The sequence below is a fragment of the Alternaria triticimaculans genome (genome assembly GCF_023758025.1).
Source record: "Alternaria triticimaculans strain BMP 0046 chromosome Unknown scaffold_16, whole genome shotgun sequence".
NCBI classification, from domain to species: Eukaryota; Fungi; Ascomycota; class Dothideomycetes; order Pleosporales; family Pleosporaceae; genus Alternaria; species Alternaria triticimaculans.
In genome coordinates, this window is record NW_026055973.1 from 130,277 (window position 1) to 155,158 (window position 24,882).

At 52.9% G+C, this 24,882-nt stretch overlaps 10 protein-coding genes across 10 annotated transcripts; 6 read left to right on the forward strand and 4 right to left on the reverse strand.

The window, feature by feature from the left end:
• Positions 1–4,876: 4,876 nt before the first annotated feature.
• On the reverse strand, positions 4,877–5,968 carry J4E78_008625 (uncharacterized protein; the record flags this gene model as incomplete). The annotated part of the gene is made up of 1 exon (XM_049369225.1): positions 4,877–5,968. The coding sequence occupies one exon, from the start codon at positions 5,966–5,968 to the stop codon at positions 4,877–4,879; it is 1,092 nt and encodes a 363-aa protein (XP_049218926.1).
• Positions 5,969–6,585: 617 nt separating this feature from the next.
• On the reverse strand, positions 6,586–7,932 carry J4E78_008626 (uncharacterized protein; the record flags this gene model as incomplete). Its single annotated transcript, XM_049369226.1, has 3 exons — positions 6,586–7,719; positions 7,772–7,809; positions 7,866–7,932. 3 exons carry the CDS (start codon positions 7,930–7,932, stop codon positions 6,586–6,588), a joined length of 1,239 nt encoding a protein of 412 aa, XP_049218927.1.
• A 664-nt stretch (positions 7,933–8,596) lies between these two features.
• J4E78_008627 (uncharacterized protein) lies at positions 8,597–9,815 on the forward strand (the record flags this gene model as incomplete). The annotated part of the gene is made up of 3 exons (XM_049369227.1): positions 8,597–9,058; positions 9,105–9,650; positions 9,699–9,815. 3 exons carry the CDS (start codon positions 8,597–8,599, stop codon positions 9,813–9,815), a joined length of 1,125 nt encoding a protein of 374 aa, XP_049218928.1.
• A 354-nt stretch (positions 9,816–10,169) lies between these two features.
• Positions 10,170–11,167, reverse strand: J4E78_008628 (uncharacterized protein; the record flags this gene model as incomplete). The annotated part of the gene is made up of 3 exons (XM_049369228.1): positions 10,170–10,465; positions 10,533–10,883; positions 10,972–11,167. The coding sequence occupies 3 exons, from the start codon at positions 11,165–11,167 to the stop codon at positions 10,170–10,172; spliced, it is 843 nt and encodes a 280-aa protein (XP_049218929.1).
• An 834-nt stretch (positions 11,168–12,001) lies between these two features.
• On the reverse strand, positions 12,002–12,825 carry J4E78_008629 (uncharacterized protein; the record flags this gene model as incomplete). The annotated part of the gene is made up of 4 exons (XM_049369229.1): positions 12,002–12,148; positions 12,202–12,412; positions 12,466–12,575; positions 12,631–12,825. 4 exons carry the CDS (start codon positions 12,823–12,825, stop codon positions 12,002–12,004), a joined length of 663 nt encoding a protein of 220 aa, XP_049218930.1.
• Positions 12,826–13,941: 1,116 nt separating this feature from the next.
• Positions 13,942–14,333, forward strand: J4E78_008630 (uncharacterized protein; the record flags this gene model as incomplete). The annotated part of the gene is made up of 2 exons (XM_049369230.1): positions 13,942–14,135; positions 14,189–14,333. The coding sequence occupies 2 exons, from the start codon at positions 13,942–13,944 to the stop codon at positions 14,331–14,333; spliced, it is 339 nt and encodes a 112-aa protein (XP_049218931.1).
• Positions 14,334–14,947: 614 nt separating this feature from the next.
• Positions 14,948–15,820, forward strand: J4E78_008631 (uncharacterized protein; the record flags this gene model as incomplete). Its single annotated transcript, XM_049369231.1, has 2 exons — positions 14,948–15,283; positions 15,350–15,820. 2 exons carry the CDS (start codon positions 14,948–14,950, stop codon positions 15,818–15,820), a joined length of 807 nt encoding a protein of 268 aa, XP_049218932.1.
• A 1,883-nt stretch (positions 15,821–17,703) lies between these two features.
• Positions 17,704–20,023, forward strand: J4E78_008632 (uncharacterized protein; the record flags this gene model as incomplete). Its single annotated transcript, XM_049369232.1, has 2 exons — positions 17,704–18,340; positions 18,858–20,023. 2 exons carry the CDS (start codon positions 17,704–17,706, stop codon positions 20,021–20,023), a joined length of 1,803 nt encoding a protein of 600 aa, XP_049218933.1.
• A 1,234-nt stretch (positions 20,024–21,257) lies between these two features.
• On the forward strand, positions 21,258–22,638 carry J4E78_008633 (uncharacterized protein; the record flags this gene model as incomplete). The annotated part of the gene is made up of 2 exons (XM_049369233.1): positions 21,258–21,505; positions 21,729–22,638. The coding sequence occupies 2 exons, from the start codon at positions 21,258–21,260 to the stop codon at positions 22,636–22,638; spliced, it is 1,158 nt and encodes a 385-aa protein (XP_049218934.1).
• Positions 22,639–22,901: 263 nt separating this feature from the next.
• Positions 22,902–24,470, forward strand: J4E78_008634 (uncharacterized protein; the record flags this gene model as incomplete). The annotated part of the gene is made up of 1 exon (XM_049369234.1): positions 22,902–24,470. One exon carries the CDS (start codon positions 22,902–22,904, stop codon positions 24,468–24,470), a length of 1,569 nt encoding a protein of 522 aa, XP_049218935.1.
• Between the last annotated feature and the right edge of the window lie 412 nt (positions 24,471–24,882).

Consider the following 24,882-nt stretch of genomic DNA (forward strand, 5'->3'; position numbering starts at 1 on the left):
GTCTAGCTGGGGTGGATCTTCTGGTTCCGTGATCGAGTCTGCTCTGTAAAGTGCTGCTATTTTCTGCTGGAATTGGGTGGATGCTTTCCCTGGATGGAGTCAGCACTGTGTACCGAAGATCGAGGCGTAACGCGTGGGCTTACTTGATAACTGCGATGTCATATCGTCACCGACCAAAGGAGAAGGGTATGTGGCTGCTTTGTATACTTTCGCCCGCCGTCTCTTTTTTAGGTATAGCAGTATAGAGGCGATCAATGCGCACAAGATGACTGTGCCTAGCACTGCGCCGACCACGGGCGCTACGATCGACGACTGAGCGTGACCAGCTGATACTGGTGCGTTGATAGACGGTGTCGCTGTGGCTGATGAGCTCAGTGTAACAGTCTCCAACGAGGACTCTTCTAGGCTGAATGTAGACCCAGTATCAAGGGACGACCCAGAGGCCGTTGGAGAAGCTATCGAAGAAGTCGTTGCGGTGATCGAGATCATCAAGACCGATGTAATTGGGATAGGCGATGATGTATGTGAGGCTACTTACGGTCAGCTCTTACAACCGCCCAACAAACTGGGTGCACTTACATCGTCCTGGAGTCCGGTCCTTGTCGGCAGGACAAGTACTACCTGGCATGCATGGGTCTATCGTGCAGCAGCCTCGGAAGGCGTTGCACTTGTAGAACACGCCTCCCTCTGGGCATGAGCCATCGTCTGTTCCTCGAAGTGCGGGTATCATTGTGTGAGGTTAAATTTCTTGATCGATGGATGATGACGATAGGACGAGAGCGACCAGATATGAAGGTGCGACCACGACCATGATCAAGCCTCATTAGCATGTTTGCATCAAACCATCATCAGACGCAAAGGCAGTGCTGTCGTGGGCCGCCGAGGCGACGCAAACAAAGCGGTACATCGCAAGGGTGCTCCTTACTGCGCTTCCACGCGAAACGCTCTGCCCGATGCAGCCATGAGGTCAAAGAACTATTGACGCTGCTCTTTGTGTGCCTATAAACGTCGTACGGAAGCTCAACTCATCCTCAGGGGCCGCGTGTGTCGATGTGTTGATGGAATCGTGGGATGACCTCGGATGCAGAAGTAGCTAGCCCCCCCGGCGGCCCCGACTTCCCCTTCTCGCGTAAGAACTAATGACACCATCACCAACAACGCCACAAATATTGCGAACGTCGCCCAGCCATCGCATTCCACATGGATTATTGACACTTCTCACATGATGCATCCGGGGAGATTCGTGCACGCGTAATTGCACACATCTCGGTGGTCTGACCAGGTCATGTCACGCGGCTACGCGTACCGATTCGCAACAGCAGCACGCGACGCCATCTCGGCCCGGCTGTGTGGGCCATAATTGTCGAGAGGGATCTACTACGCGGCAAGATGCAACACTTCGACAAATATTGACAGACCTTTAGATACCGTAGACAAGCTTCTCAGTGCCGACAGGCCGCATCCACGATACAGTGCGGATGCCACGTTTTTCCTCCATACCACCCGCACCAAGTAGCTGGAAGCCATCCTGAACCACGCCCTCTAGACCACCCGGCATCAATCTGATCGGAGCTGGACTCAGCGCGGAATCCATACAAACGTTGAGCCATGTGTAAAACGCCACCGTAAACCCACGAGCAGCTGGCGATCGTCGCACAGTAAAGCCTTGGTATTGGACCTCCTCACCCAAACCCTGCCACACTGCGCCGTAACTTGGCTCCACCGAGATGTTGGGCGCCTTCCAAGCTCCGCCTTCGCGAGATCGGACAATGGCTGCCTTTCCGTTGCGTGCGAGGGTTGAGCATGTGCGCTCGACGGAGCTACGCTTAGAGATGCCATCGAATGCATAATGTATGCCAACACTTCCTGTAAGCTCCCTAATCTACTCTAGCTAATAAATGTTATAATAGTCTATAAGAGCGTTATACTTATAAAGCTTTATTTTAAGAAACTTTTATTAAGCTTTACTAGTAATACTATATAATCTAATAGCTTTGCTACTAGATCTAACGCTGAGTTGTAATACCGCAACTTCTGCGCGACTTCGACCTTGAGCTCCTCGAACCAGAGAAGGAATGGGAGACGCACAATTACTGGTTCAACGAGCCGACCAAGGTATACACTAAGGCTCAGCATAGGCAGCCAGAGCGGGTGAAAGTTCCCTGAACAACTCACCCATCGCCAGCTTTGCTGTATTTATTTTCCAGTTGTATCTCAGAACAAACAAATTGCAATTCACTCGGGCTCTTGTGCTGCCTCTGGGAAAAGTTCCGAGCACTTGGACTGGCAGTTGCCTTCGCGATTTTGCCTCGTCCGTGCACTAGCCCTCCACACTTATCAGGTAGTCACTAAGTAATCGAACGTCCCCTCAACAGCTCCCTCGATTGTAGCAACCACAAGAGCTACTACACAGCGTCAAGCTCCCTCATGCCCACAACCGCCTTCCTGGCCCTGCCAGCCGAGGTGCGCATCAACATCTACAACCACATCTCGCCCGTCAACACCTCTTTCGCCTCATACTCCGGTCTCCTGCAAACATGTCACCTCATCCGCAAAGAATGGAAGTACGAAGCAAAGAAACACATATCCAAAGAATACACTCAACTCCAAACTTCCCTCGCCATCCACAACATACGCATCCTCACGTCCGCCCGCGATTCATCCCAAAGATCAAAGATCGTACTCCGCCTCCCACCACTGGACCCCACGGCAAGTACCATCAATCTGCCGAATTTCATTCCCTGGCACTGGTCCTGGATCACAACCGTCATCGTCATCTTTAGTAACGAGTGGCCGCGGAATTACAGGTCGCAACTTGCCATGTACAACCGGTACTGCGACACGCACAAGGCCCTGTGTCGAGATATCCTGGCCCCAGGAGCACGTACAATTCCAGAGTATGACAAGTTGTGCGAGACGACAAATCGGTCTAGTATCAGGCACATCAGTCTTCGCTGGTACAATGTTCCCCAGGATACGCGGGTGGAATCACGCTTCAGTATTATACCTGAGCCTCGGCTTCAGTATGGCGAGGGCTTCGAGTATTCCATGCGTCTCTGGGATATCCAAACTAGGCGTGATTTAGAGGCTGGAACTAGCTGTTTCAGTGTGGTATGGCGGCGCAGGAGCAAGAAAGATGTGCCAACGTGGTACTGGGTATCTCGGTTCTACTACAAAGTTTTACGAGCAATCTGTATTGTTGCTGTCGGGTGGATTGTCATGTGGACACTGGACTTATTGTATCTTGAGTATAGTCGTACTTAGTGGTAATTCTCCGCGGACGTTGGAGATAAATGGACGGATGTGCAAAATGAGCCTGTTCATCACACATCATCTTCTTCCCCCTTGATACATCCTTATTCCTTGATATCTCCTCATCTGTCCATACTCTCCGTCCCCTACCATGGTTGTGTCGCTAGCTGCTGTACTATCTCTTCATTCAACTCTTTTTCTAATCTTTCTATATCCTCCTCCGTCGCCTCCTCCTCTTCTTCTTCCTTGGTCTTCGCCGACCCCCAAGGCTCCAACCCTACACTCCACCAATCCGTCTTGAACATTGCATCCCACCCCTTGTTCTCCACTTTCCTCTTCTTAAAGCTCTTCGTTGACCTGCGCCCCCTTCTAGCCAGGCTCGTGGTAAACTCTTCTTTGTGAAGACCTGTATTTGAGGCCAGTCTGTCTAGCTCCTCTGGTGGGGCTGCGCTATTAAACTTTCGCCAGAACACTGTTTCAGAGAAGGTGACGTGTTTGTCCTTGAGCGATACGTACCCGGATGTAGGCGTGGGCTTACTTCGAGGTCCGCGGTTCAGTGCCGATTCCACGCACTCAAGACGCGTGCGATAGTCCCGCTTGCCCGCTTCTCCAGCCCACATTCTTTCGTCTTCAAGCGCATCCCCAATCCCCCTCTTCAACCTCGCAACCACCTCCAAGAGTGGTCCATACCGCCCCGCTATCAACGGCCAATACCTCTCCGCCGCAGTCCTCCAATCCCTACAGGGATATTTGGATTGGTGTTCACACCTCATCTCTATCCTCCTCATACTGCAATGCGCATCGTAAAACTCTTCCACGCAAGCTACCTTATCTTTGTAGCCCTTGGAACTATGTATGAGATCCTCGAGCGTCTTTAAGATTTCCTTTTGTTGTTTCTTGATGCTTCTCAACGTACATGACGCGTATTCCGAAGCACTGTCAGGTAAATGTATGTCCTTGCTTTGTTTCTCTATCATGTCTTCGAGTGTTGTGCAAATTTTCATGAGGTGTTCTGCTTGATCACGTGTGATGTGCATGCCGGCGATGCGCGCCTTGGGTGCTTTGGATGCTGTGGGCGCCTTGGATGCGTTCGGCGCTGTCTTTATCTTTGTCTTCGTAAACCAAGACATGAGGAATGTGTGAAGATAGTGTAAATAAGCGAGGGATTGTTGCGCACATTGCTCTATTGCGCGGCTTGGTGAGGTGGGTTGGGGCTGATTCGGTACCCTGGGTGGGATTTTGATGCGAGCCAGTAAGGAAGAGCGCATTATGGTTGAAGGGGCTGTGGGTTGGTTGATGGGTGGAGGTGCGGCTTGCGCGTGAGCCAGGAGGCGATATATCACTTGCACGTTGCGAATAATGAGATAATGCAGGGGCGGTGCGAAGCTAGTTCTGTTGCGCATTGTGAAAACGGGCGGGCTGTTGAGTGTGGGATAAGGGAAAGGGTCTGAGAAGACGGGCGCCTGTGAGACAATCTGGTTTAGGGAACAAAAAACGACAAGAGCAAGCAGATATGATATGTCAAGCACTAAACTTGACTGCGTTGATGTCAGAGCCGATCTGCTGGCCGTCAAATGTGAATAATACTGGTCGAATTAGATCAACGTGGTAACATGCCTCACGGTCACATCTTCGCCCTATCCCCATGGTCCGCATTCACAAGAACATAGCGATACCGTGCATGTCCCTCCTCCATATCAACCACACTCTTATTCGCATCCTTCATATTGCGCTTCTGGACCCAAGGCTTAATCCCCTTGTCAGCCGCAAACTTCAACATCTCCTCAATCTCCTTGGGACTGCCAATCTGGCTACCCCCGATCTTGCATCCTTTGCCAATGAGACCAAACGCAGCGATTTGAGGGAGCTTGTCTTCTGGTGCGCCGACCTGGATGAACGAACCGCCTGTACGGAGCAGTCGGAGATAGGACTCGAGCGGCATGTCTGGTGAGGAGACTGTGCTGATGATGAGGTCGAGGGATCGGCTGTGGTTGCGCGCCCACTTGTTGTCTTCGGACGTCGCGATGTAATCTGTGGCGCCCATAGCTTTTGCGTCGTCGACCTTGTTTCTCCGTCGGCTTATCGCTACGACTTTCTCGCAGCCGAGTGCTTTGGCGAACAAGACGCCGAAATGGCCTAGACCTCCTAAACCTACGATGCCGACCTTCTTCCCGGGACCTGCGCCGTTGTTCTTCAGCGGCGCGTAGACGGTGATGCCGCCGCACATCATAGGCGCTGCTTCTTCGCTCTTCAGCCCAGCGGGTATCTTGATCGCGAAATGCGCTGGGACACGAACATAGTCTGCATATCCGCCCATGCTCCAGCTTCCATCTGGATACTTCGCATTGTACGTGCCCACCATCTTCGGACAATGCTGCTCAATGCCCGCGCTGCATTCCTCACAGTCGTCCTTCAAGCAGCTGAAGGCCTGCGCGCCTACGCCCACTCTGTCGCCTAAGCGCAGGTTCTTGACTTTGTCTCCCACACGCACGACGTTTCCGACGATTTCGTGGCCGACGCATACGGGATAGTGGGTTGCGCCCCAGCCAGATCGCAGGGTGTGGATGTCGGTGCCGCAGATGCCGCAATGGGAGACTTTGATGTCGATATCGATGGCGTTGAAGGGCTTAGGTTGGAAGGACGACCATGTCATGTTGCCCTGTGCCGCATTCTTATCGTGGCCCAGCCAGCCGTGGAATTCGGAGGGAGAGGTCATCTTCGTTTCGGGGCGGGATCTCTAGCACTGGAAGGCGGGGTGAGGTAATTTGAGCTGGTTAATACACTATTCGAGGAATCGGTCGTAGTGTTAGCTATCAAGAATAGAACGAAGGTAGATGTCGAGCGTTGTCGCGCATCGCGCAGCTAGGACCGAGGATGGCCGACGTCATGGTGTTGGGACAATGTTATCCGAGGCATCTCGCCGGAGCCCTGGACACCAGATGAGGGGTCTACGGCTCCTGAGAAAGAACAACCCCCATCATCGCGGAGAGTCACGATAGAGTCAGCGGCGCGATATCGTGTCTCTGCAAGTGTCGAGGACGATCAATGAAGCTGCGTGTGATGTCGAGGACCGTGAGTACTGCATGTGCACTGTCGCGCTAACCCGCGACCATCAGTCAGCAACTCCCATGCCCGGGCATATCGGCAGCTCACTGTGATATACTCCTGGGTATCTTCTTGGCTTAATTACACCAGCGTCCAATTTAGACACAAGACATTGACTGCTAAGATTGAGGCGATCACAAGATTGCTTAGAGATCCGTTCATTCATGCTACTGTACATTACTACGACGCGATGCATTGATATAACGCGAGAACCAAATCTACCAACCCCTAAGCCTCTGTCTTCTTCATCCCCTTCGTAAAAAGCGGACTCTGCTTAACGCGTTCCCAATCATGAAGCATCATGGTATTTGCCGTGCCATCCCTAACCTCCGTACCCCCACGCCTAATCATCTCCTCTTCAAACGCATCAACCACAGCTTTCCTGTCCTCGCCAGCCTGAATCTTAGTGATAGCTTCGTACAACTTTCCAGCGTCTGTAACAGAGTGATTGAGGCCCTGACCTCGCTGGTACGTCATCGGATGCACAGCGTCGCCCACCATAGTAATTAAGCCGCGATGGTTATCCCAGCGATGGCCCTCCATGCCCGGGTCCCAGTCCGTGAGCCCGAGATACCACACCGGCGTGCAGTCTGGCGTCCATTCAAACGCACTCCTCCACGGGTCGCAAAACTCTTTCGCGAATTCTTTTTGTTGCGCGAGGCGCTGGGCACCGGTCCAGTTCTTTGTGGCTTCCTGCTCTTTCAAACTACTTCTCCACGAGATGTAGTAGAAGAAGGTCCAGGAAGTCGGGTCATCTTCGTCCGGCGCATCATGCATGCCGAAGAAGGCGAAGTTGTTATTCGGGTGCGCACATGCTAGATACAGCGGGTGGAATGAACGCAAGAAACGGGCTTGCTCGGCGGTAAACTTGCACTGGACAAACGTGCACGCATACGGTATGTGGTTGATGGAGCCCAATTCCCTCCCGAGGAGAATCTGCCTGGTGGAAGAGCGTGCTCCATCCGCGCCAACCAGCATGCGTCCCGTCGTCGAGGTTCCGTCGGCGAAATGGGCAGTGACTGAGTCATCATCAGGTGAGTATGAGACGTCGTGTAAGCGCTTGTCGAAGTGTATGTCAAGGCCTTGCATTAACAAGTCGCGCAACTTGCTCCTCCGTAAGCGGTAGAAAGGCCCGAAGGTGATGGCTGCGACCAGCGCTCCGGTATCGCCTCGCAGCCACTTCAACGTGTCCTGCTCTTTCGTGGGGACATTCGGGTCGACCTGGACGCTCTGGATGCGGTCCCACCAGCCATCTGGCATGAGGCTTTTCAGGACTGGCGCGCCCCAGTGAAGGCCCATGTTCCAGTCGCGCTCGCCATGCGTGGCAGCGTTCTTCTCGAACACGACGCACGGGATATTCGCCTAGTTGTTCGAATGAGGCTACTCTTTTGCATTACACAGACGGTGTACATACTTTGCGGAGCCCCTGTGCGAGTGCAAGTCCAGCGGTTCCTGCGAGCTGGTCAGACCGTGTGGTGCAGCATGTATGCGGCGTCACCGTCGCTTACCAGAGCCAATAATAATGTAAGGGAGCTGCGCCGCAATGGCTTCGCCGTCGGCAGTTGGTTTTTCCATGTCAAGTCGCCTGAGATCATCGATGGACTTTGGTCATACTCTCAACCTGTTCTTCGTCTTCTACAACAAAGTTCGAGTATCCACTGTAGAGGTGCTCTTGGCCCACCCTCTCCAACCCGTCCCGCCTGCCAAAAGGGCCGATTAGACAGCGGCGATGAAGGGAATGACGCCGTTTGCGGCCCGCAAATGAGCCAGGCCATCAATCACGAGATGCATTCATCGACACCCTCCTTTTTGACGTTGTTGGCAGGCTCGCCAATGGCTTGACTGCCTCGGACACCCAGAGTCTTCGTACAACGTCGGTAGAGTGCCGCCAGCACGCGCTTACCCCGACGCCTCTAACAGCCATGCAGGCGATGCAGCACCGTTCCTTTTGCGCGTGCATTACACGCGCATCAACGAATGGCAGCGACCGGAGCAGACGACCGATCCGCTGGATCTACTCGGGGATGCTGCGCGAACGCGGCGCCATCGGTGCAATGCTCCACTTTGCCAGAGACCCCTCGCCCATTGACAGACGCCTCCAAACGAGAGTCAGCGGCCGGCCAGCGTCCAGCAACTTCCCAGTGCATCGGCTCCAACTCTCCAATATGTAACCCGTCGTTTCCGGGCGTCGCGTCGATATCTCCCACTCCTCCTCGCCGCGCACTCACACGACAGCACCATGGCGTCTTCATCTTCGCAGAAGCCTTTCGAGGGCATCGGCTTGCACCAGCAGGATAGCGCCGTGCATCTAGGAGACGACGCGCCTTCCTCTTCCTCGTACCCACAACAAGGCGCCCCCGTACACCACGCAGCGCCACAAGACTCCGAAGCTTCCCCCGTAGACGACGACGATGGCCTTGGCTTCTCGTCCGACTCAGCCTTCGACAGCGGCAGCCTCCTTGGCGACGAGACCGATTCGCTAGCCTCGTCCATCCTCCACCACCGCATGGAGAATGGACGCCAGTACCACGCATACCGCGACGGCGCATACTGGGGACCAAATGACGAGCTGGCCAAGGAGATACTGGATTTCGCGCACCACATGTACCTCCTGACGCTCGACCAGAAGCTGCACCTCGCGCCGCTGGTAAACCCGCAGACGATATTAGATTGCGGCACAGGAACCGGCATATGGGCAATTGTACGCTCTCCAGAAATATCCTCCAACCTAGCTAACATGTAAAAAGGACATGGCAGACCAATACCCCTCAGCAACAGTAACAGGAACCGACCTCTCCCCCATCCAACCCGAATGGGTCCCGCCAAACTGCCACTTCGAAATCGACGACGTGTCACTCGAATGGACCTTCCCGCCCAACCACTTCGACTTCATCCACATCCGCGAGCTCTTCGGCTGCATCCCAGATTGGGACTTCTTCTTCCAGCAAGCCTACAAACACACCAAACCAGGCGGCTGGATAGAAATAGTAGAGCACTCCGTGTGTCCTACATCCGATGATGGCTCAATGGGCCCAGACCACTTCTACCATACCTGGGGGAAAGTGGTGGTGGAGATGGGCGATCGGTTCGGCAAGACGTTTACGATTTGGGAGCAGAGTGCTGAGAGGATACGAAGAGCCGGGTTTGTGGATGTACAGGTTATGGAGTATAAGTGGCCGATGAATGGGTGGCCGACGGATAAGAAGCTGAAGAATATTGGGCGGTGGAATCAGTTGAGGTTGATGGATGGGGTTGAGGGGTTCATGTTGAGGTTGTTGACGCAGGTTGGCGGTGTGAGTATTGCTGATGTTGGTGTGGTGGATTAAGCTGACATGATGCAGTGGTCTGTTGCACGAGCTCAACTGCATCTAGCGCAGATGCGCAAGGAGTTGAAGAGCTACCGGACTCATGCGTACCTACCTGGGACAGTCGTCTACGCGAGGAAGCCCATCAAGTGAAAGATCGGCACGTTGCATCGACCTCACATATCGAGATGCGACTCCATACTCGGGCCCAGCTCTTCCAACCACCCTGAGACGAATGAGCTTCACTGCGATCACAACGACTATTACGGGTACCTCAAGAACGACCGCGCACTTTTACCCATCACGCATGTGAAACAAGATGATGACCGAGAAGGAAGCATGTCATTAGATATCAGATCACGAAGATCGAGATACATTTTGGGCGGAAGACCAGAGACCGCCTCCAGTTTCGGACGTGAACCCGAAAACCCGCAGTCTCATCTAGCTTCCAACATCGTGGTCCGAATTACCATCGTCCCTCATATCGACGCTCGACACCGTTCCGTCTTAAGTGCGGGGGCAGTCGACGGACTTGCACTTGCCGCAGTTATCTTCCGCAGTGCTCGCGCACAAACATAGAGCCTTGCAGATCATATCGTCGGCGCCGCACTTCTTGCTACATTCGTACCCCGCATCGCGGCAAGCTTTGCAGTGTTCGCTGTTAACGTCGTCGTCGTCGCTTCCCTCCCGAGCGTTGGCAGCGGCAGCGACTTGCTCATAGTCGGCAGTCTCCGGGCCAGCAAGAGCAATGTCGTGGTCGGTGAACTCCCATTGATCGCATTCTTGAGGAGCCTCGACGCAGCCTGTGGTAGAGTTAGTATAGATAGAATTGGAATGAAGCTCTCGCTGAGCTAGAGTGTTATCACGTACCTTGTTGGCGGCAGATTGATTTCGGGTTCGAGTGCAACATGCAGGCGCAGTAACCCTCGCAATGGGGACCAAAGCCGCACGCCTTGAGGCAATACGGCAAGGCCTCGGAGCAGCCCTGTGTCTCGCAGGTGTTGTCGTCGCCGTTGACATCAGCAGTCTGAACAAAGTCCTCGGGAGCGTCTTGGTTGTAATTGATGGTTCCGGGGTCGACCTGAGTAGCAGTCTCGGACGAAGCCTGGTCAACAGTCGCGGACGCAGCTTGGTCAACAGCCGCAGAAGTATCTTCGTCTCGACGAACTTTGCCACTGAGCTCGTACGTCTCGCAACCTTTAGGCCCTGGCTTCTTGCACGCTAGAATCTGTGTTAGCAAAATATCCAAACTCCCACTCCATGGCTGCCGCGGGGTATCAGCTGTTTCACATACTTGGATCATTGTTACACTTGATGTTCTTGCCTAGAAGCTTGTACACCTTGCACTCGCAATAGTGCGCGCAGTGAGGACCGTAGTTGCACGCGACAACGCAATCTTTCACGACATCCCTGAAGTTCCTCACGTCGCTCTTTTTGTCGTTGTTCGCGCTTGCGAGAGCGGCGAGGCTGACGACTAGGAGGAAGAAGGTGGTGAGGAAGCGCATGGTTTTGAGTGAGTGGTGGTGGTTAGGTTGATTTGGCGTGGGAGGCAAGGAAGGAAGGAAGGTGGGAGCCAGGTGGAAGTAGGTGGAAGGAGCTTTTTTGACTGAGGAAGTGAGAGCGCGGTGGTGTATTTACGTCACCGCTTGGATGAGCGTTTGCGCGTGGGGAAAGCGCTGCCTAGGTGGGTGGATCTTGTGGAACGGTCGTGCGTCGCGTGCGAGTGAAGGTGAATGGAAGGTGCGCCTTGCGCGCGACAAAGAGTGGCCCGGAGGCGAAGCATATTCTCTCGTAATCGAGAGAGTACGAGGCTCTGATACTGCTCGCAACAGAACATCTAGTGCAACGCGGAAGCTGAAGATGGCTACGACATATGACCCTTCTTCGGCGATCCTGCGTTACCTACTCTTTCCCATATCATGTAACTCGATACTCGGCTCTCTTTTCACTACGACCTCCTTCCGCACCCAGATATCAGCATCCTTATCTCCTTTCGTAGAAGATGGGTTGCGACTGCCCTGACTAGCAATCTTGATGTAGCTCGATAATTGGCCCGTATGCCCTGTAGAGGTAAAGCCGGATGTCGTCGCAACACACGCTTGGTTTGCGCTGAGTAAACCTGAGTCGAGACTCATCATGAAAGGCTTCAGGAAGGGAATCGTCGCAGTCATGATACTTGTCACTTGCACTATTTGTCCGCAGACGACTATGCGCCATATCGAATGGAGGAGGTCGCTGGGTAGGGGTAGGGTGTGGATGTATCCGATTTGGGCGGCCGAGGCAAATATGACGCTGCGGGACCTTCTGTTAGTGCAAGCTTAATGTTGGTAAGACTTTACTTACGCTATGCGTGACCAGAAGCCTGTGATTAGTGTAAGGCGTTTATCGGATGTGATTTGCAGCGGTAGCACCATCATTGTAGGTACGATGGCTAGGGCAAGGTCGGTTATAATGTTCATGGCAGCATTGTAGGTTCGTACGGCGCGCTAGATCCATCAGTTCGAGTCGTAGAACCGGCAATATCATCGGCTGAACTTACAAGATCTATGCACTCTGGGTTGGTTATATCCCATCTTCGTGGTGACGGACACTGGAAGGCGATGAGAAAAACGGCACTAAACCCCCAAAGCAGCGTCACAACCCCAGTGGCATACATCATCCTCTGATGACTAGCAACGGGTGTCACCAACGTCAGAGAGACGAGTAGCGAGCCTTTGGCGGCAACGATCGTGAGAACGCTAAGAATCTCGCTGCTAAATAAAGCCTGATATGTTCAGCGCCGCATTCCAGGAAGTTCGCCTACTTTACCTTCCAGGCTCCATCAATCTGATCTGTCGTAAGGTCAGACTGTAAGTTACCGATGGCCTGACCAGCAGGACTGAGAAGCGTCGCGGCTTGTCCCGCCGACAACACCTAGGAAGAGACTCGTCAGTGTGTCTGTGTCCTGCCTTAATCCCAGAATACTCACCAGAGCCGCTAACAGAACAAAATCCGCAGCTACCAGTCGCCTAGACATGGCTTTCTTCGTCGCGAATTGCGCTACAACAGCTAGTGTGGAGAAAGCTAGGAACAGCCAGGCGAGGATTTGGATCAGCGGTGCTGCATGGCCGTCGTGGAAGGCAGGACGCTTGCCAGCATCCATAGCTTTACGTTCAGAAATCATGGTGGAGTTCAGCTTCTAGCAGTAACTGAGATGGTACTACCATTCGAGCAGCGTGCACACCAGGATATAGCCCAATTCGAAGGAGACAACTCCCCCGTTTCGTTATCTGTGCCTCGTTCCAACACCCAGGAATCGCATGGTGCTCACGGACATCTCAAGGCCGAAGCAACATTATAACATACTGATACACTCATCTCCAACTCTTCTCCCTCGTAGGATTCTTGATGTACACCAGTTAGCTAGCACCACCCCCACGCACACATACGAGTCTCTGGCTTCTTTCATTGACCTGCATATTGCACGACGCGTAAGATGTCAAGGATACGGGCTGATTACTTATCTGGTGATAGCCAGCGAGACAAGCTTTCGGAACGCTTTACAAGCATCAAGACGTTTGGCACGGTGTAATAGGTCGGTTAAACGATCCGCGCCGCATCCGCGCAGTCGCATCACCAATCAAACGCAGGACAACGCACATGAAGACCCTGTCGAGATGCTGTTGCGTGAGAAAAGAGGAAGGTAAAGACGAAGGACCTGTTGATGTCGTGGGTATTTGTGCGACCATAGCGGCTGATCCACACGCTTGAGGCTTAGCCAACGTTGATAACGCTCGGGACGGTAACATCCGCGGCAACTAGGTCACTTCCACCCGGATCCTACAGGAAGCGTATTGAGTAAGGATCCCCGCATCGAGGGGAGAGTAAGATTGTTGAGCTGGGGGGATAGAGAAGTCGGCGACAGATTGCGCAGTGTACAGCATGTCTTTCAGACTGTTGAAAGTACTCGCGATATGTACGCGCAATGTGGATAAAGAGGGTCTCGTAAGTACATCGCTGACTTGCGTACGGTGAAAAAGTGTCGAGGCGTCATGTAGACCCTGCTATCAAGATCCCCGCGCGGCATGCTGTACGACAGAAGTTGCGGCACAGTATGTTACCTGCTCGATGCGCTTAGCGAAACAATCTGGATGAATCTCTGCATAACCGACATCTGAGTGCGAGGCTGCTACAGTGCGGGTTTAATAGCTTTCACTCACTATTTACCTCCGTCGCATCCACCATACTGTCGGTCAAATCTGGTGCTGTTGTTTCCTTTTTGGCATACCTTACCCCCACCATGGAGCTCGGTAACAGAACGAAAGCAGAAGCAGTCAGTTCCGCCGTCGAAGACGCCGATCATGATGGCTACACTCGAGATGAGAGAGATCTCATTCGTCTGGGTAAGAAGCCGCAATTGAAGCGAACCTTCGGGTTCATGCAAATCTTGGGGTTTTCCTGTACCGTCCTGGTGACTTGGGAAGGTATCCTGTCGTAAGTTCGATGTCAGAATGATAGACTGCTATGCGTTGTTAACAGTGCCGCAGGGTTTCTACCCCAAGTCTCCTGAACGGTGGTCCTGCTGGTGTCTTCTGGGGCTATCTCCTCATCTGGATCGGTTCAATCTCCATCTACACCGTCCTGTCTGAGTTGTCTTCGATGGCACCTACCGCAGGTGGACAATACCAGTAAGCAGTCTCTCTTGTGCGTCGACTAAGCTTGTTTACTGATGGATCGTAGTTGGGTTGCAATGTTGGCTCCACCGTCATCCAGAAAGTTTCTGAGCTATATCACGGGATGGGTGACGTTGATAGGCTGGCAAGCAACCACTGCTTCTTCAGCGTACCTAGCTGGAACAATACTGCAGAGCGTGATTCTTATCCTCCACGACGACTACTCCCCCAAACCGTACCAAGCCATGCTGCTCGGTTGGGCAGTGACCGCGTTTGCCGTTGTCATCAATACTATCGGGAGCAAGACCCTCGCGCACTTCGAAGGCGTGATATTGATATTGCATATCCTGGGGTTCTTTGCGATCTTGATTCCTCTCGTATATCTCGCTCCTCACAACGACGCATCAATCTTCATCACATTTGTCAACACGGGGGGTTGGTCAACCCAGGGCCTGTCCTTCATGGTAGGCCTACCATCATCGATATTCGCGCTTGTCGGTGAGTATGATGTCATGCAGGTTCGGCGAAAATAAGAATGAATATACTGACCCTTCCTCGCAGGTGTCGACTCATGTGTTCATGTATGTTATTCGCCCGAATTGGCCGAGATCCAAGGAGCTGACGTGCGTGTAGATGGCTGAAGAAGTAAAGAACGCATCCAAGGTAGTGCCACGAGCCATCCAGATTAGCGTGTTCCTCAACGGCGCACTTGGACTTGCTATGATGGTCGCATACCTCTTCTGCCTGGGGGACCTGAATGATGTTTTGGAGAACTCAGTCACTCTTGGATATGCTTACCTCTATGTCTTCTTGAAAGGCACTGGATCTCCGGGCGGGGCTATGGCCATGGCATTGATCATGTGGTTTCTTGGAGTCTGCTGCCTGGTAGGTCTCATGGCCGCAACCTCGCGGCAGATGTGGTCCTTCGCAAGAGACAGAGCCGTGCCGTTCTCAGCGCAGGTCACTAAGGTATGACCCCTTCAATTCGTCCTCGTATAGCGATTCGAAATTTAGAGTAGCTGACGATTGTATCAGCTCAATCCTGCAACTTTGATCCCGGTCAACACGATCCTTATCACAGCTGCCGTTAGCGTGCTCCTGTCGTTCATCGCGCTCGGCTCCTTCGTCGCTTTCAGCAACATCGTCAACCTCAGTATCGGCGGCCTTTACGCTTCATACTTCATCGTATGCGTCCTTCTCCTTTGGCGGCGTCTCAAGGGTATCAGCCCGTACAACTCGCGTGCCGCAATGGTCGGACCGGAGACACTGCAATGGGGTCCATGGAGAGTTCCCGGTATGCTGGGCGTGGCCAACAACATCTTCGCCTGCATATACCTGTTTGTGATGTGGTTCTTCTCGTTCTGGCCAGGTTCCGTTGAGGTCAATGCACAGTCGATGAACTTCAGCTCAGTCACGTTTGGAGGAACCGTACTCTTTGCCGTTATATGGTATTTCGTAGGAGGTAGAAAGACATATGTCGGGCCCATCGTCGAGGTAGTGCTGTAGTAGGTTTGGCTGAAGCTCGACGTTCGACATCTGGGTAACGAGCGCAGTAGCTTGAGCTGGCTTTCGTTTTCCCTTTCACCATGCGGAAGGCACAAAGGCCGGAGTGCCGGTGCGACGAGAAAGAGAGGCGGTGCTATCGCGATAGATACATAGACATCGATAGAATGAAAGCGAAATAGCAGGCCTTGCGCAGGCGGACCTGTGTCTAGGTCGATAGCGATGTTTGTGATGCTTCGTGTGCCTTGCGAGACCCGCGTCATTCTCGCGTCTCGCTTAGTCATGCACGCCAAGAAAAGGCCAGTGCGCGATCATCCCTTCAAATCCCTTTCCTGAGGTCCTCCATCCTACGTTCAATCCGCAACAGCCGGGATGACACATTGGCACCTGCAAGCATGACCCCATTTGCTATGACAGCATCGATATCAAATTAGCCAGTTCCCCGCAGCCTTCGTTCATCCAACCGTATTCCAAAGTACCATCTCATTGACCAGCCCGAATCAGGACCAGATCGCAGTTTGAGTCAGAGGCGCACTCTTCATTCCAACGGATTCACAAACCCATACACCTCCAAATCATGACGACTTGGGTGGTTGAACCAAGTCCCCTGATCCAACATATCACTCAACACACCTTGCATCCTCCCTAGATCAAGTCTTAATCTAAACAACCTTGCAAACACCTCTTCAACCCCCATTGCTAACCTCTGCCACGCCCTCCCATGGGGCGCTAGATTCTCATGCGAAGCAAAGCAATCCTTATAACAAAGTGCCCTAAGCACAGCATGAATAAGCTCATGCATCAACGTGGAAAGCCGTTGTGTGGCTAGAGCTATGGTGTAGTCAGGGGAGAGGCCGACGATCGCTGTGACCGTTATAGCATGCATAGCAATGCATTCGACTTCCTGGCCACCACGATCCTTCACCTCAGTGACGCCGAGCAAGTCGTTCGTGTCCAAGGCCGTCGTTTCCCAAGTGAACTCAAACCGGACCGCTGCACCGAAGAAGAAAACAGATAGCAGATGCGTAATCAGTGTTCTCATCTCGTCGACAGGCACGGTGTCACGTGGATCAGGTGCCCCAAGCTTCGCGATCAGACCTCGCTCGTGAAGCCATCTGCCTATCTCCGTTGCAGCTTGGGTTTGCGCCATATCCATCTCAGGCCTTGGTCTGCTGAAGTACCGGATGGAGCTGCGAGCTAATTGGAGGGCTTCATAATGTCTCTCTCGGGGAATGACGATGATGTGGGGTCGGACGCAAGGCAGGATGTCGATTTTGATGGGGGATGGGCATGAAAAGCAGGTGTAGGGGTGATTCAGGTAGAGATATTTTGCGCAGCCCTCGGAGTCGCAGAGGCATCGTTTGTCGAATGTTTGGGCTAGAAGAAGGTGGTAGAAGAGTGCTCTAGGGTCTGTTAGGGGTGCTACGGTAGGATGAGCGATGCCGTGTCCATTTGAAGCCATAGTAGAGTTTTCGGTGGTGGGTAGAGGCTGAACAAGGAGCAAATAGTTCTTCCTCCACATGTTAAGATCTGTTTGCCTATTTGTTTGTGATTATGGCCTATTCTTCACGACTTCTGTGGTACGCGGCTCTAGACCTTTCCAGTTGTAAAACTCGCGAGAGGAAGTCTCTCAGAGTTTCGAATCATGTGTTTACGACTGATTCACACCACTGTAGAAATCCAATGTCTCGATCTGGTGCGACCTGCTGTGCCCGAGCTTTGGGATGTCTTAAGTATCGTAAGACTTTACGGCCCAGTATGTATATAGCCACCACACGATGTCATCACAAGCAAGTAGCTCAACAAATAACAAGCCGCTCAGCCAGTCTCTGGAGAAGTGACGCAACCAATTCATCATGTGTAGACAGCTTTGCGATGCATACAACATGTCTATAACTTCTCTCGACGTTGAATATCCGAAGACGCCACAGGAATACATCGACATGATCATCGATCGTCACAACAAAACCCGTCTACAGCGGTTCGAGAACTGTATAAACCATGAGAAATGCCGCAATCCCTGTGACAAAGCCATCCGCGCTGTAAAGTACATCAACAAGCTGGGAAACCAAACACGTAAGCGCGACCCACTGCGAGAGACCAGCCATCATGCTCTTCGACTTTCCGACGAAGTTAAAGCTATCATGTTAGAAGGACCTGAGTTTGCCAATGACGAGCAGCTAGAAGCGATCGCATCCTTCAAAGAACTGGTAGAGGACAAAGCACCGCGCGCTCTACTGCGAAGACTGGGGTGGTCTGATGCAAGCAGCGTCACCAAGGACCAGATGAAGTATCTGATGAAGCTCTTGTCAGCAATATTCTTCCGCGAATACCAGATGGAGCTTGACTTCGAATGGAAAACTTGTAACGACAGAGTTTTTGGCCGTTACACATGCAATGTGCACACCAAAATTGAGATGTCGGCTTTCGACTACATGGCTGCTTCGCACCACGGACATCTATTTGAGCGAACCATGTCACGCCTTGGCACTCTTCTTCACGAGCTGGTACACGCATATCTGGGTATCTACGCTTGTAGATGCCCATCGTTTGTGAAAGATGTTGAATCACTTCAGGGACACGGACTAGCGTGGCAGCGGATTGCGAGCTCGGTGGAACACAATGCTCCTCGCTTCATTCACCTACCACTAATTCTGGGAAGATTCACCTCTATACAAGCTAATTGGGGCGTACCGCTATATTGGCCAACTCAGCAAGAAGTTAAAGAGTGGGATTTGGAACGGATGGTAATGTAGGGTGTTAGGGAGACTGAACCTCTTGATGTGTCGGCTTAGTTAGTGAATCAATCGTTGATTGCTGTATAGGCAAAAGCACCACTGTCCTGTGGCGTTTTTCGCGTGTCTCTGATCGTTGGTATCTGTGCGGATGACCTGACGCCTGTCTCGCTCACGATGAAGACGCTTGTAAATGTACATACTGGAGATTATGTTGAGCTTGGTAAGCAGAGGGGTCTTCCTCAGCAAGTCACGTTGACACAGTGCGAAGGCACGCCAATATGTTTGCTTCTCGAACACTCAAGGCCTTACCATTGTGACGAGCATGTGGAAGATGTCGCAAGCTGGGGTCACAAGCAATGAGGAAGCTGTCCAGACGTCATGTGCAAGACCAAATTTCTGTCGCCAATACTATATATCGGTCATACAAGCCTGTCGCAAAGGTTCAGAGAAACCAGGACGAGACAAGCCTAATAGCGTTGACAATACGATCACAAAAGCTCAACGTAAGGCCACACAGTCCAGTACAAATATGGTCTCCACCGATTTACTGCACCGCAGAGGCCCACCTGGCACGCCCGATGAGTTTCTCGCTATGGTTGTCGAGCTCGGAAAGAGAAGGAAATCGCAGCGTTTGGCGGACCAGCACCCATGTGGGCGCTCATGTGGGGGAGACATTGCTGCCAAGGGAACCCAAGGTGAATCAGGATATCGAGAGCGAGCGCCCTTACGCTTAGGAGGTCACCATGCTCTTCGACTTGCTGATGAGATCCAGCGTAGCATGAAACTAGGCAAACCCGGATTCAGCGGTGAACAGAATGAAGCAAGCAATGCTTGGAATAACTTGGGTGGAGACAGGTCGGAGACCTCTTTGCTACAAAGATTAGGGCACGAGGATGGCAAGGATGTCTCCGAGAAAGAGATGAAGATGCTGATTGACATCCTCTCGGGAATGTTCTTTCCCACAACGTCAGCGGACGCTAAGATGGAAGTGGGCTTTGGGTGGGAAGATTGGAGGCACATGCCACAGGAACTTGCAGAATACACGGAACGTTGGCAAAAGAATCCTGGACTCCGTATGTGTGCCTTCAGTTATGTCAAAGTGGGAGGCCATGGTAACCTGAGCGAGCGGGCCTTGTATCGCCTAGCCACCATCCTTCACGAGCTCGTGCACGCATATCTAGATCACTATGCCTGCCATTGCAAAAACGTCTCAGACTCGTGGGAGGAGGACGTCAATCAATCAGGAGGGCATGGAAGAGCTTGGCAGCGAATAGCGAGTTCGGTCGAACTCGCTGCTCCGGAACTCCTTGGTTATCCGTTAGAAATGGGCAGGTTTGAATCGCTTACGTCGGCTTGGAAACAACTGAAGCATTGGCCGAGCCAGGAGGAACTCGAAAGCTGGCATTTGGACTACTACGCAACAACAGAGTTTGTCTACGAAGATTCGGAAGATGAGATTGACGGCTAAGGTGAAGGCGGCGATGAAGGCAGCGATGAAGGCAGCGATGAAGGCGAAGAGAAGTAACAGTGTAGACTAGATCAAAACTGGATATGTTTGCTTTGCTATGCTAAGTTAGTTGAAAGTGTTCGTCCTACAGGAGAAGCGCAAAACGTGATGTAAATAACGACTGATCAGTACTAACCACGTCTGACAGCCACTCATGTTGATGCGGCGACGACGGAGGGGTTTGGATGCAAGGGAAAAACTGAACACCCTGAAGCATACATCAAGATGAAAACATGCAAAGTAGGTGGCCAAGCCTCAACGTAGGCTCTAGGGTGTGTGGTTTTCTTCTTGTACAAGGTGAGGTTGTAGGAAGGAAGCTGCGATACATTGATCTGCTACCATCATCGTCGTGCAGGTGCGGGGCCGAACTCCGCGCTATTCACCCGCTCCCACCCCGAGGCCGCAGCTGAGCACCAACTTCTAGGACATGACCAAATACGGCTTTTTCGAACGTGGCGGTATGTAAGCTGCAGAGAAATGTTGTCACAGTCGATACTATAAGCCTTCCACCGAGCCACTTCATCCCATGCATACCGGAGACACACCAACCAAGTCGTGGCTACCGCATCCGCTTGAGAGACTACTCAACTACTGCGCCCCTGCGAACCCGTCATATCATCGTATACCCACAGACAAATCCCGCAATAACACTGCTCATCGGCGTGGTCGTTGGCAGAGAATGGTTTACGGAGTTCTCCTAGGCGCATTGATCATCGGCGGCGCAGGCTCAGGCTGGTACTTCAACCAACGTGCCGGAAGAGGTGAGTTCCCGAGCTTGTACGAAGCCGATATCGAGGCGGTGACGAAGGGCTTGGAGCGAAATCATTTTACTAGTCTGGATCTTGTGAAGGCAAGTTGCTGTCATTGAAGACCATCCCTGAATTCGTTGCTTAACGCTGCCAAACAGACGTACATCGCTCGTATCAATGAAGTGAACGATATTTTGCGCCCAGTCATCGAGATCAATCCTGATGCGCTGGAAATAGCGACTGCACTTGATGAAGAGCGCTCGAGCGGAGCGGTGCGAGGGTGAGTAAAAGGTTTACGATACTCACGACATCCGCTGACTTATAGACCGATGCATGGCATCCCTATACTCATCAAAGACACAGTGGGTACTTCACTTCGACTGAAGCAACATGTATCTGCATTCCTAGGAAGTTAACTCCGATCCCAGATCGCCACGAAAGACAAGATGAACAACACAGCTGGATCCTACGCGCTCGTCGGAGCTAAGGTTCCATCTGATTCGACCATCGCGAAGAAGCTCAGAGAGGCAGGTGCCATCATCCTGGGGAAGACTAATCCCAGCGAATGGGGCAGCTTTAGGATAGCATGGGACTCGAGTAACGGCTGGTCAGCGTATGGCGGACAGACATACGGAGCCTTCTACCCTCATCAAGATCCGTCTGGTAGTTCCAGTGGAAGTGCCGTTGCAGCTTCGTGAGTAAGGTCACCAACGTGTAGATACCGACTGATGATGAAGGCTTGGTTTGGCTACCGTTACCCTGGGTGGCGAGACTTATGGTTCGATTATCGACCCCGCCAGTGTCAACAATGTCGTGGGAATGAAGCCAAGTACGCGTAACTGGTCGTAGCATCTGATCACCAGCTGACTCAAAACAGCCGTTGGATTTACATCTCGGCACCTCGTGATACCAATCAGCGAGCGCATGGACACCATCGGCCCCCTAACAAAAACCGTCAAAGACTCCGCCTACGTCCTCCAAAGCATCGTAGGCACCGACGTATACGACAACTACACCTCTGCCATTCCAGATAACGTCGACAAAGACTTCGTCGGCGCCTGCAAACGCTCCGCGCTCAAAGGCGCACGACTAGGCGTACCTCGCAACGTCATCAGCCTCATGTCGGACAACACAACAGACTCCATGATTGCAGCCTTCAACTCCACCCTAGACATCCTCCGCTCATCCGGCGCCAAAATCCTAGAAACCGACTTCCCAGCCGCCCAAGCCTTCCTAAACGACACTCTCCTAGCCCTACAAATCATGTCCGCCGATTTCGTCGTAAACATCGAATCCTACCTCAACCAACTAACCCACAACCCGCACAACATCTCCACCCTCCTCGAGCTCCGCGCCTGGACACGCCAAAGCCCACTAGAAAGCTACCCAGCCAAATCAACCGGAGTCTGGGATTTCGCGCTGCAGAATTGGAACAACACGACTCCAGAATTCTGGCAGGCGTACCAAAAAGGTCTGTACTATGACAACGAAGGAGGACTGCTTGGAACGATAAAACGGCACGGTCTTGATGCTGTTGTTTTGCCGTCGAAGTTCGCGTGGTCCTTTGCTGCTGTTGCTGAGACACCGGTTGTGAGTATACCGATGGGGGCTATGGGGGATGAGCAGCCGGTTGTGACTGATCCGGATGGGTTGGTGGGGTCGGCGCCGGGTATTCCGTTTGGGTTTAGTTTTTTGGGGGAGAAGTGGAGGGATGCGAAGATTGTTGGGCTGGCGTATGCGATGGAGCAGAGGACGCGCGTGAGGGGGGAAGTGAAGCCGGTTGTTAGGCCGCGGACTGAGCTGAGAGATGTTGTTGGGAGGAAATAGATGTTTAGCTTGTCATCTTGATTCTGAACCGTAGTCTTAATCAAAACAATCAGCGCGCTGCTATACTGGTCAATATTAGCGTCCACTGGCCGCGCAATTGTGTTAGTGTCCGAAGAAGATCGCGGAGCCAACCAGATGCTCTTCCATACAAATGACGAAAGGTGGATCTCTAAGGGTACACGAAGCGAAGAGCGTTTTGGCAGTGGCCACCTGGGGTCTACGACAGAAACATGCCACGACATGCGTAGCCATTAGAAAGCGCAATGGGCCGATTCTACAATCCTTTCAGTCCACGCCGGTCGATAATCGCAGATGCAGGTACGGATGCGGCTGCGGCTGCAAATGCAGGAAGGACTTCCGGGCCCACTGCAGAGGTACCACAATCGACGGAGCGCACAACGGCGCCGAAAAGCCGTCACGCACCCCACCCCTCCGTCGGCACGATCCCAGACAGACTAGACGATATAAAAGACTACGTACGCGGTGTCAGCAGCTACATCCAATGGCTCCAAGGCCTCACCGAACACGAACGATCGAACGTCACCCGCGTTACAGAGATCAAGCGCGAACTGAAGAGTGCACACCGCGATCTAGAAAAGCTCGATGCGAATCTATACTGCGAAATTGGAGATGAGATTGAGGCACTGGTCAAAGATGCGAAGAGACATGCTTGGCGGTCGTACAAGAATGTGGTGAAGCTTGAAGAGAGGTTGAGAGGGCCGAAGGGCGGTGGCGATACCGGCGTGAAGTTGCGCAGGATATCGGGCCCGCAGAATGGAGGGAGGAGGAATACGTCGACGGATAATGGAAAGGTTGAAGCGTATGTTCGCGGGGAGGCGGAGGAAGAGAAGCAGGCGTTTGATGACGCTCTTGACGTGCGTGGACGGTCTGTTGAAGGCGACCACTACGAAGATACATACCTCATGTCCGGTGGCCTACCAGTCGGAGATATACAACCGCCAGTTGCAGTCCAGAGAGCAGGACGCGCCAACGCATTCGAGGCGCTGAGACAACTACCGCGTCTCATCATCCACGGAGCGCCGTCGCAATGCTCGGAAAGTCTACACCTACCTACAACGCATCCCCTCAAGTTCCCGCAACCGAGAGACGAAGTCAAGCTGCGCGTACAAGAAGAGGAGGCCAACATGGATCCTGTTCTGCGCAACCCGTACAAAGAGCGACGGGGTAGCTGCAACGGCTTCATGATTACTGAGATGACGATGCAAGGGATCGAGGATGCTCGCTTCGTTTTGCCTTATCTGCATTACATGAAGCTTCACGAGCTGCGTGCGATCAAAGAGTGGCTGAGCAATGCAGGCTTCATCGCGAGCTCGGGTTCGATGAGTCGCATGGAGAAGGCGCTCCTGTGTATACAGCTCCTGCAGACTGGCTGTCGATACGAAACGCTGGCTGTGATCCACTCGCGCTCGCCGCGCCAGGTCATGGAGTCGTGCAATGAAGTCATGCGAGCGTTGCTGCAATGGCATCGGATGACGGTCGACGATGGCGACATAGGAGATCAGGCCGAATACATCGTTCTCTGGGGTATCTGGCACAAGTACGTCGTCTCTGATGGAAGAGCAGGGCTGTACTTTGGTTTCGACTGGACGTGTCTCGCCAAAGTCCTCGTCGCACTCAACGTGTACATGGGCCGCTGGCGCATGCAGGGCAAGTTTGCCATGGACGGTCCTGCATTTGCGTGGGGCAAGTTCTTCGTGCCGGCGGTCGATGGCAGAGAAATCCCGGATACGATAGATGGAAACCACGGAGAGCGTAATGACGCCGAGAGGAGGTCTCTGGACGAGGTGGCTCGGCAGGGTACAACTGTGTGAGAAGAAGCACAGACGGGTGAAGGACTCTTTTTGGCGCGGTCAAACGGCCTTTTCCCTCAGGACGCAGCACGGCAATTCGGCTCGTATAGAGTGGCGCGCAGGCCGGCAATGGTGGGCCATGACGATGCGGATCCATTAAGCGTTTAGGATTCGTGCTCCACATCGTATCGCTATCGCAGCGGCATATCGCATGGCAGTGCGAGTGGCGCAGAGAGCAGACGGTCGCTTCAAGGGTCACAGTGCAGCGTGCCTGGTGGTTTCACAATTTCCTTGGCTCCCGGCCTGGCGCAAAGCCACCCGCGGTATGCAGGTGAGACACGATAGCGCGAGGTCGCACAAGCGGCTGGGGGAGTCGTTTGCGGCCTGCTCGAGACCAAACGACGGCAACAGACAGCGAGTGAGGCGAGTGCAA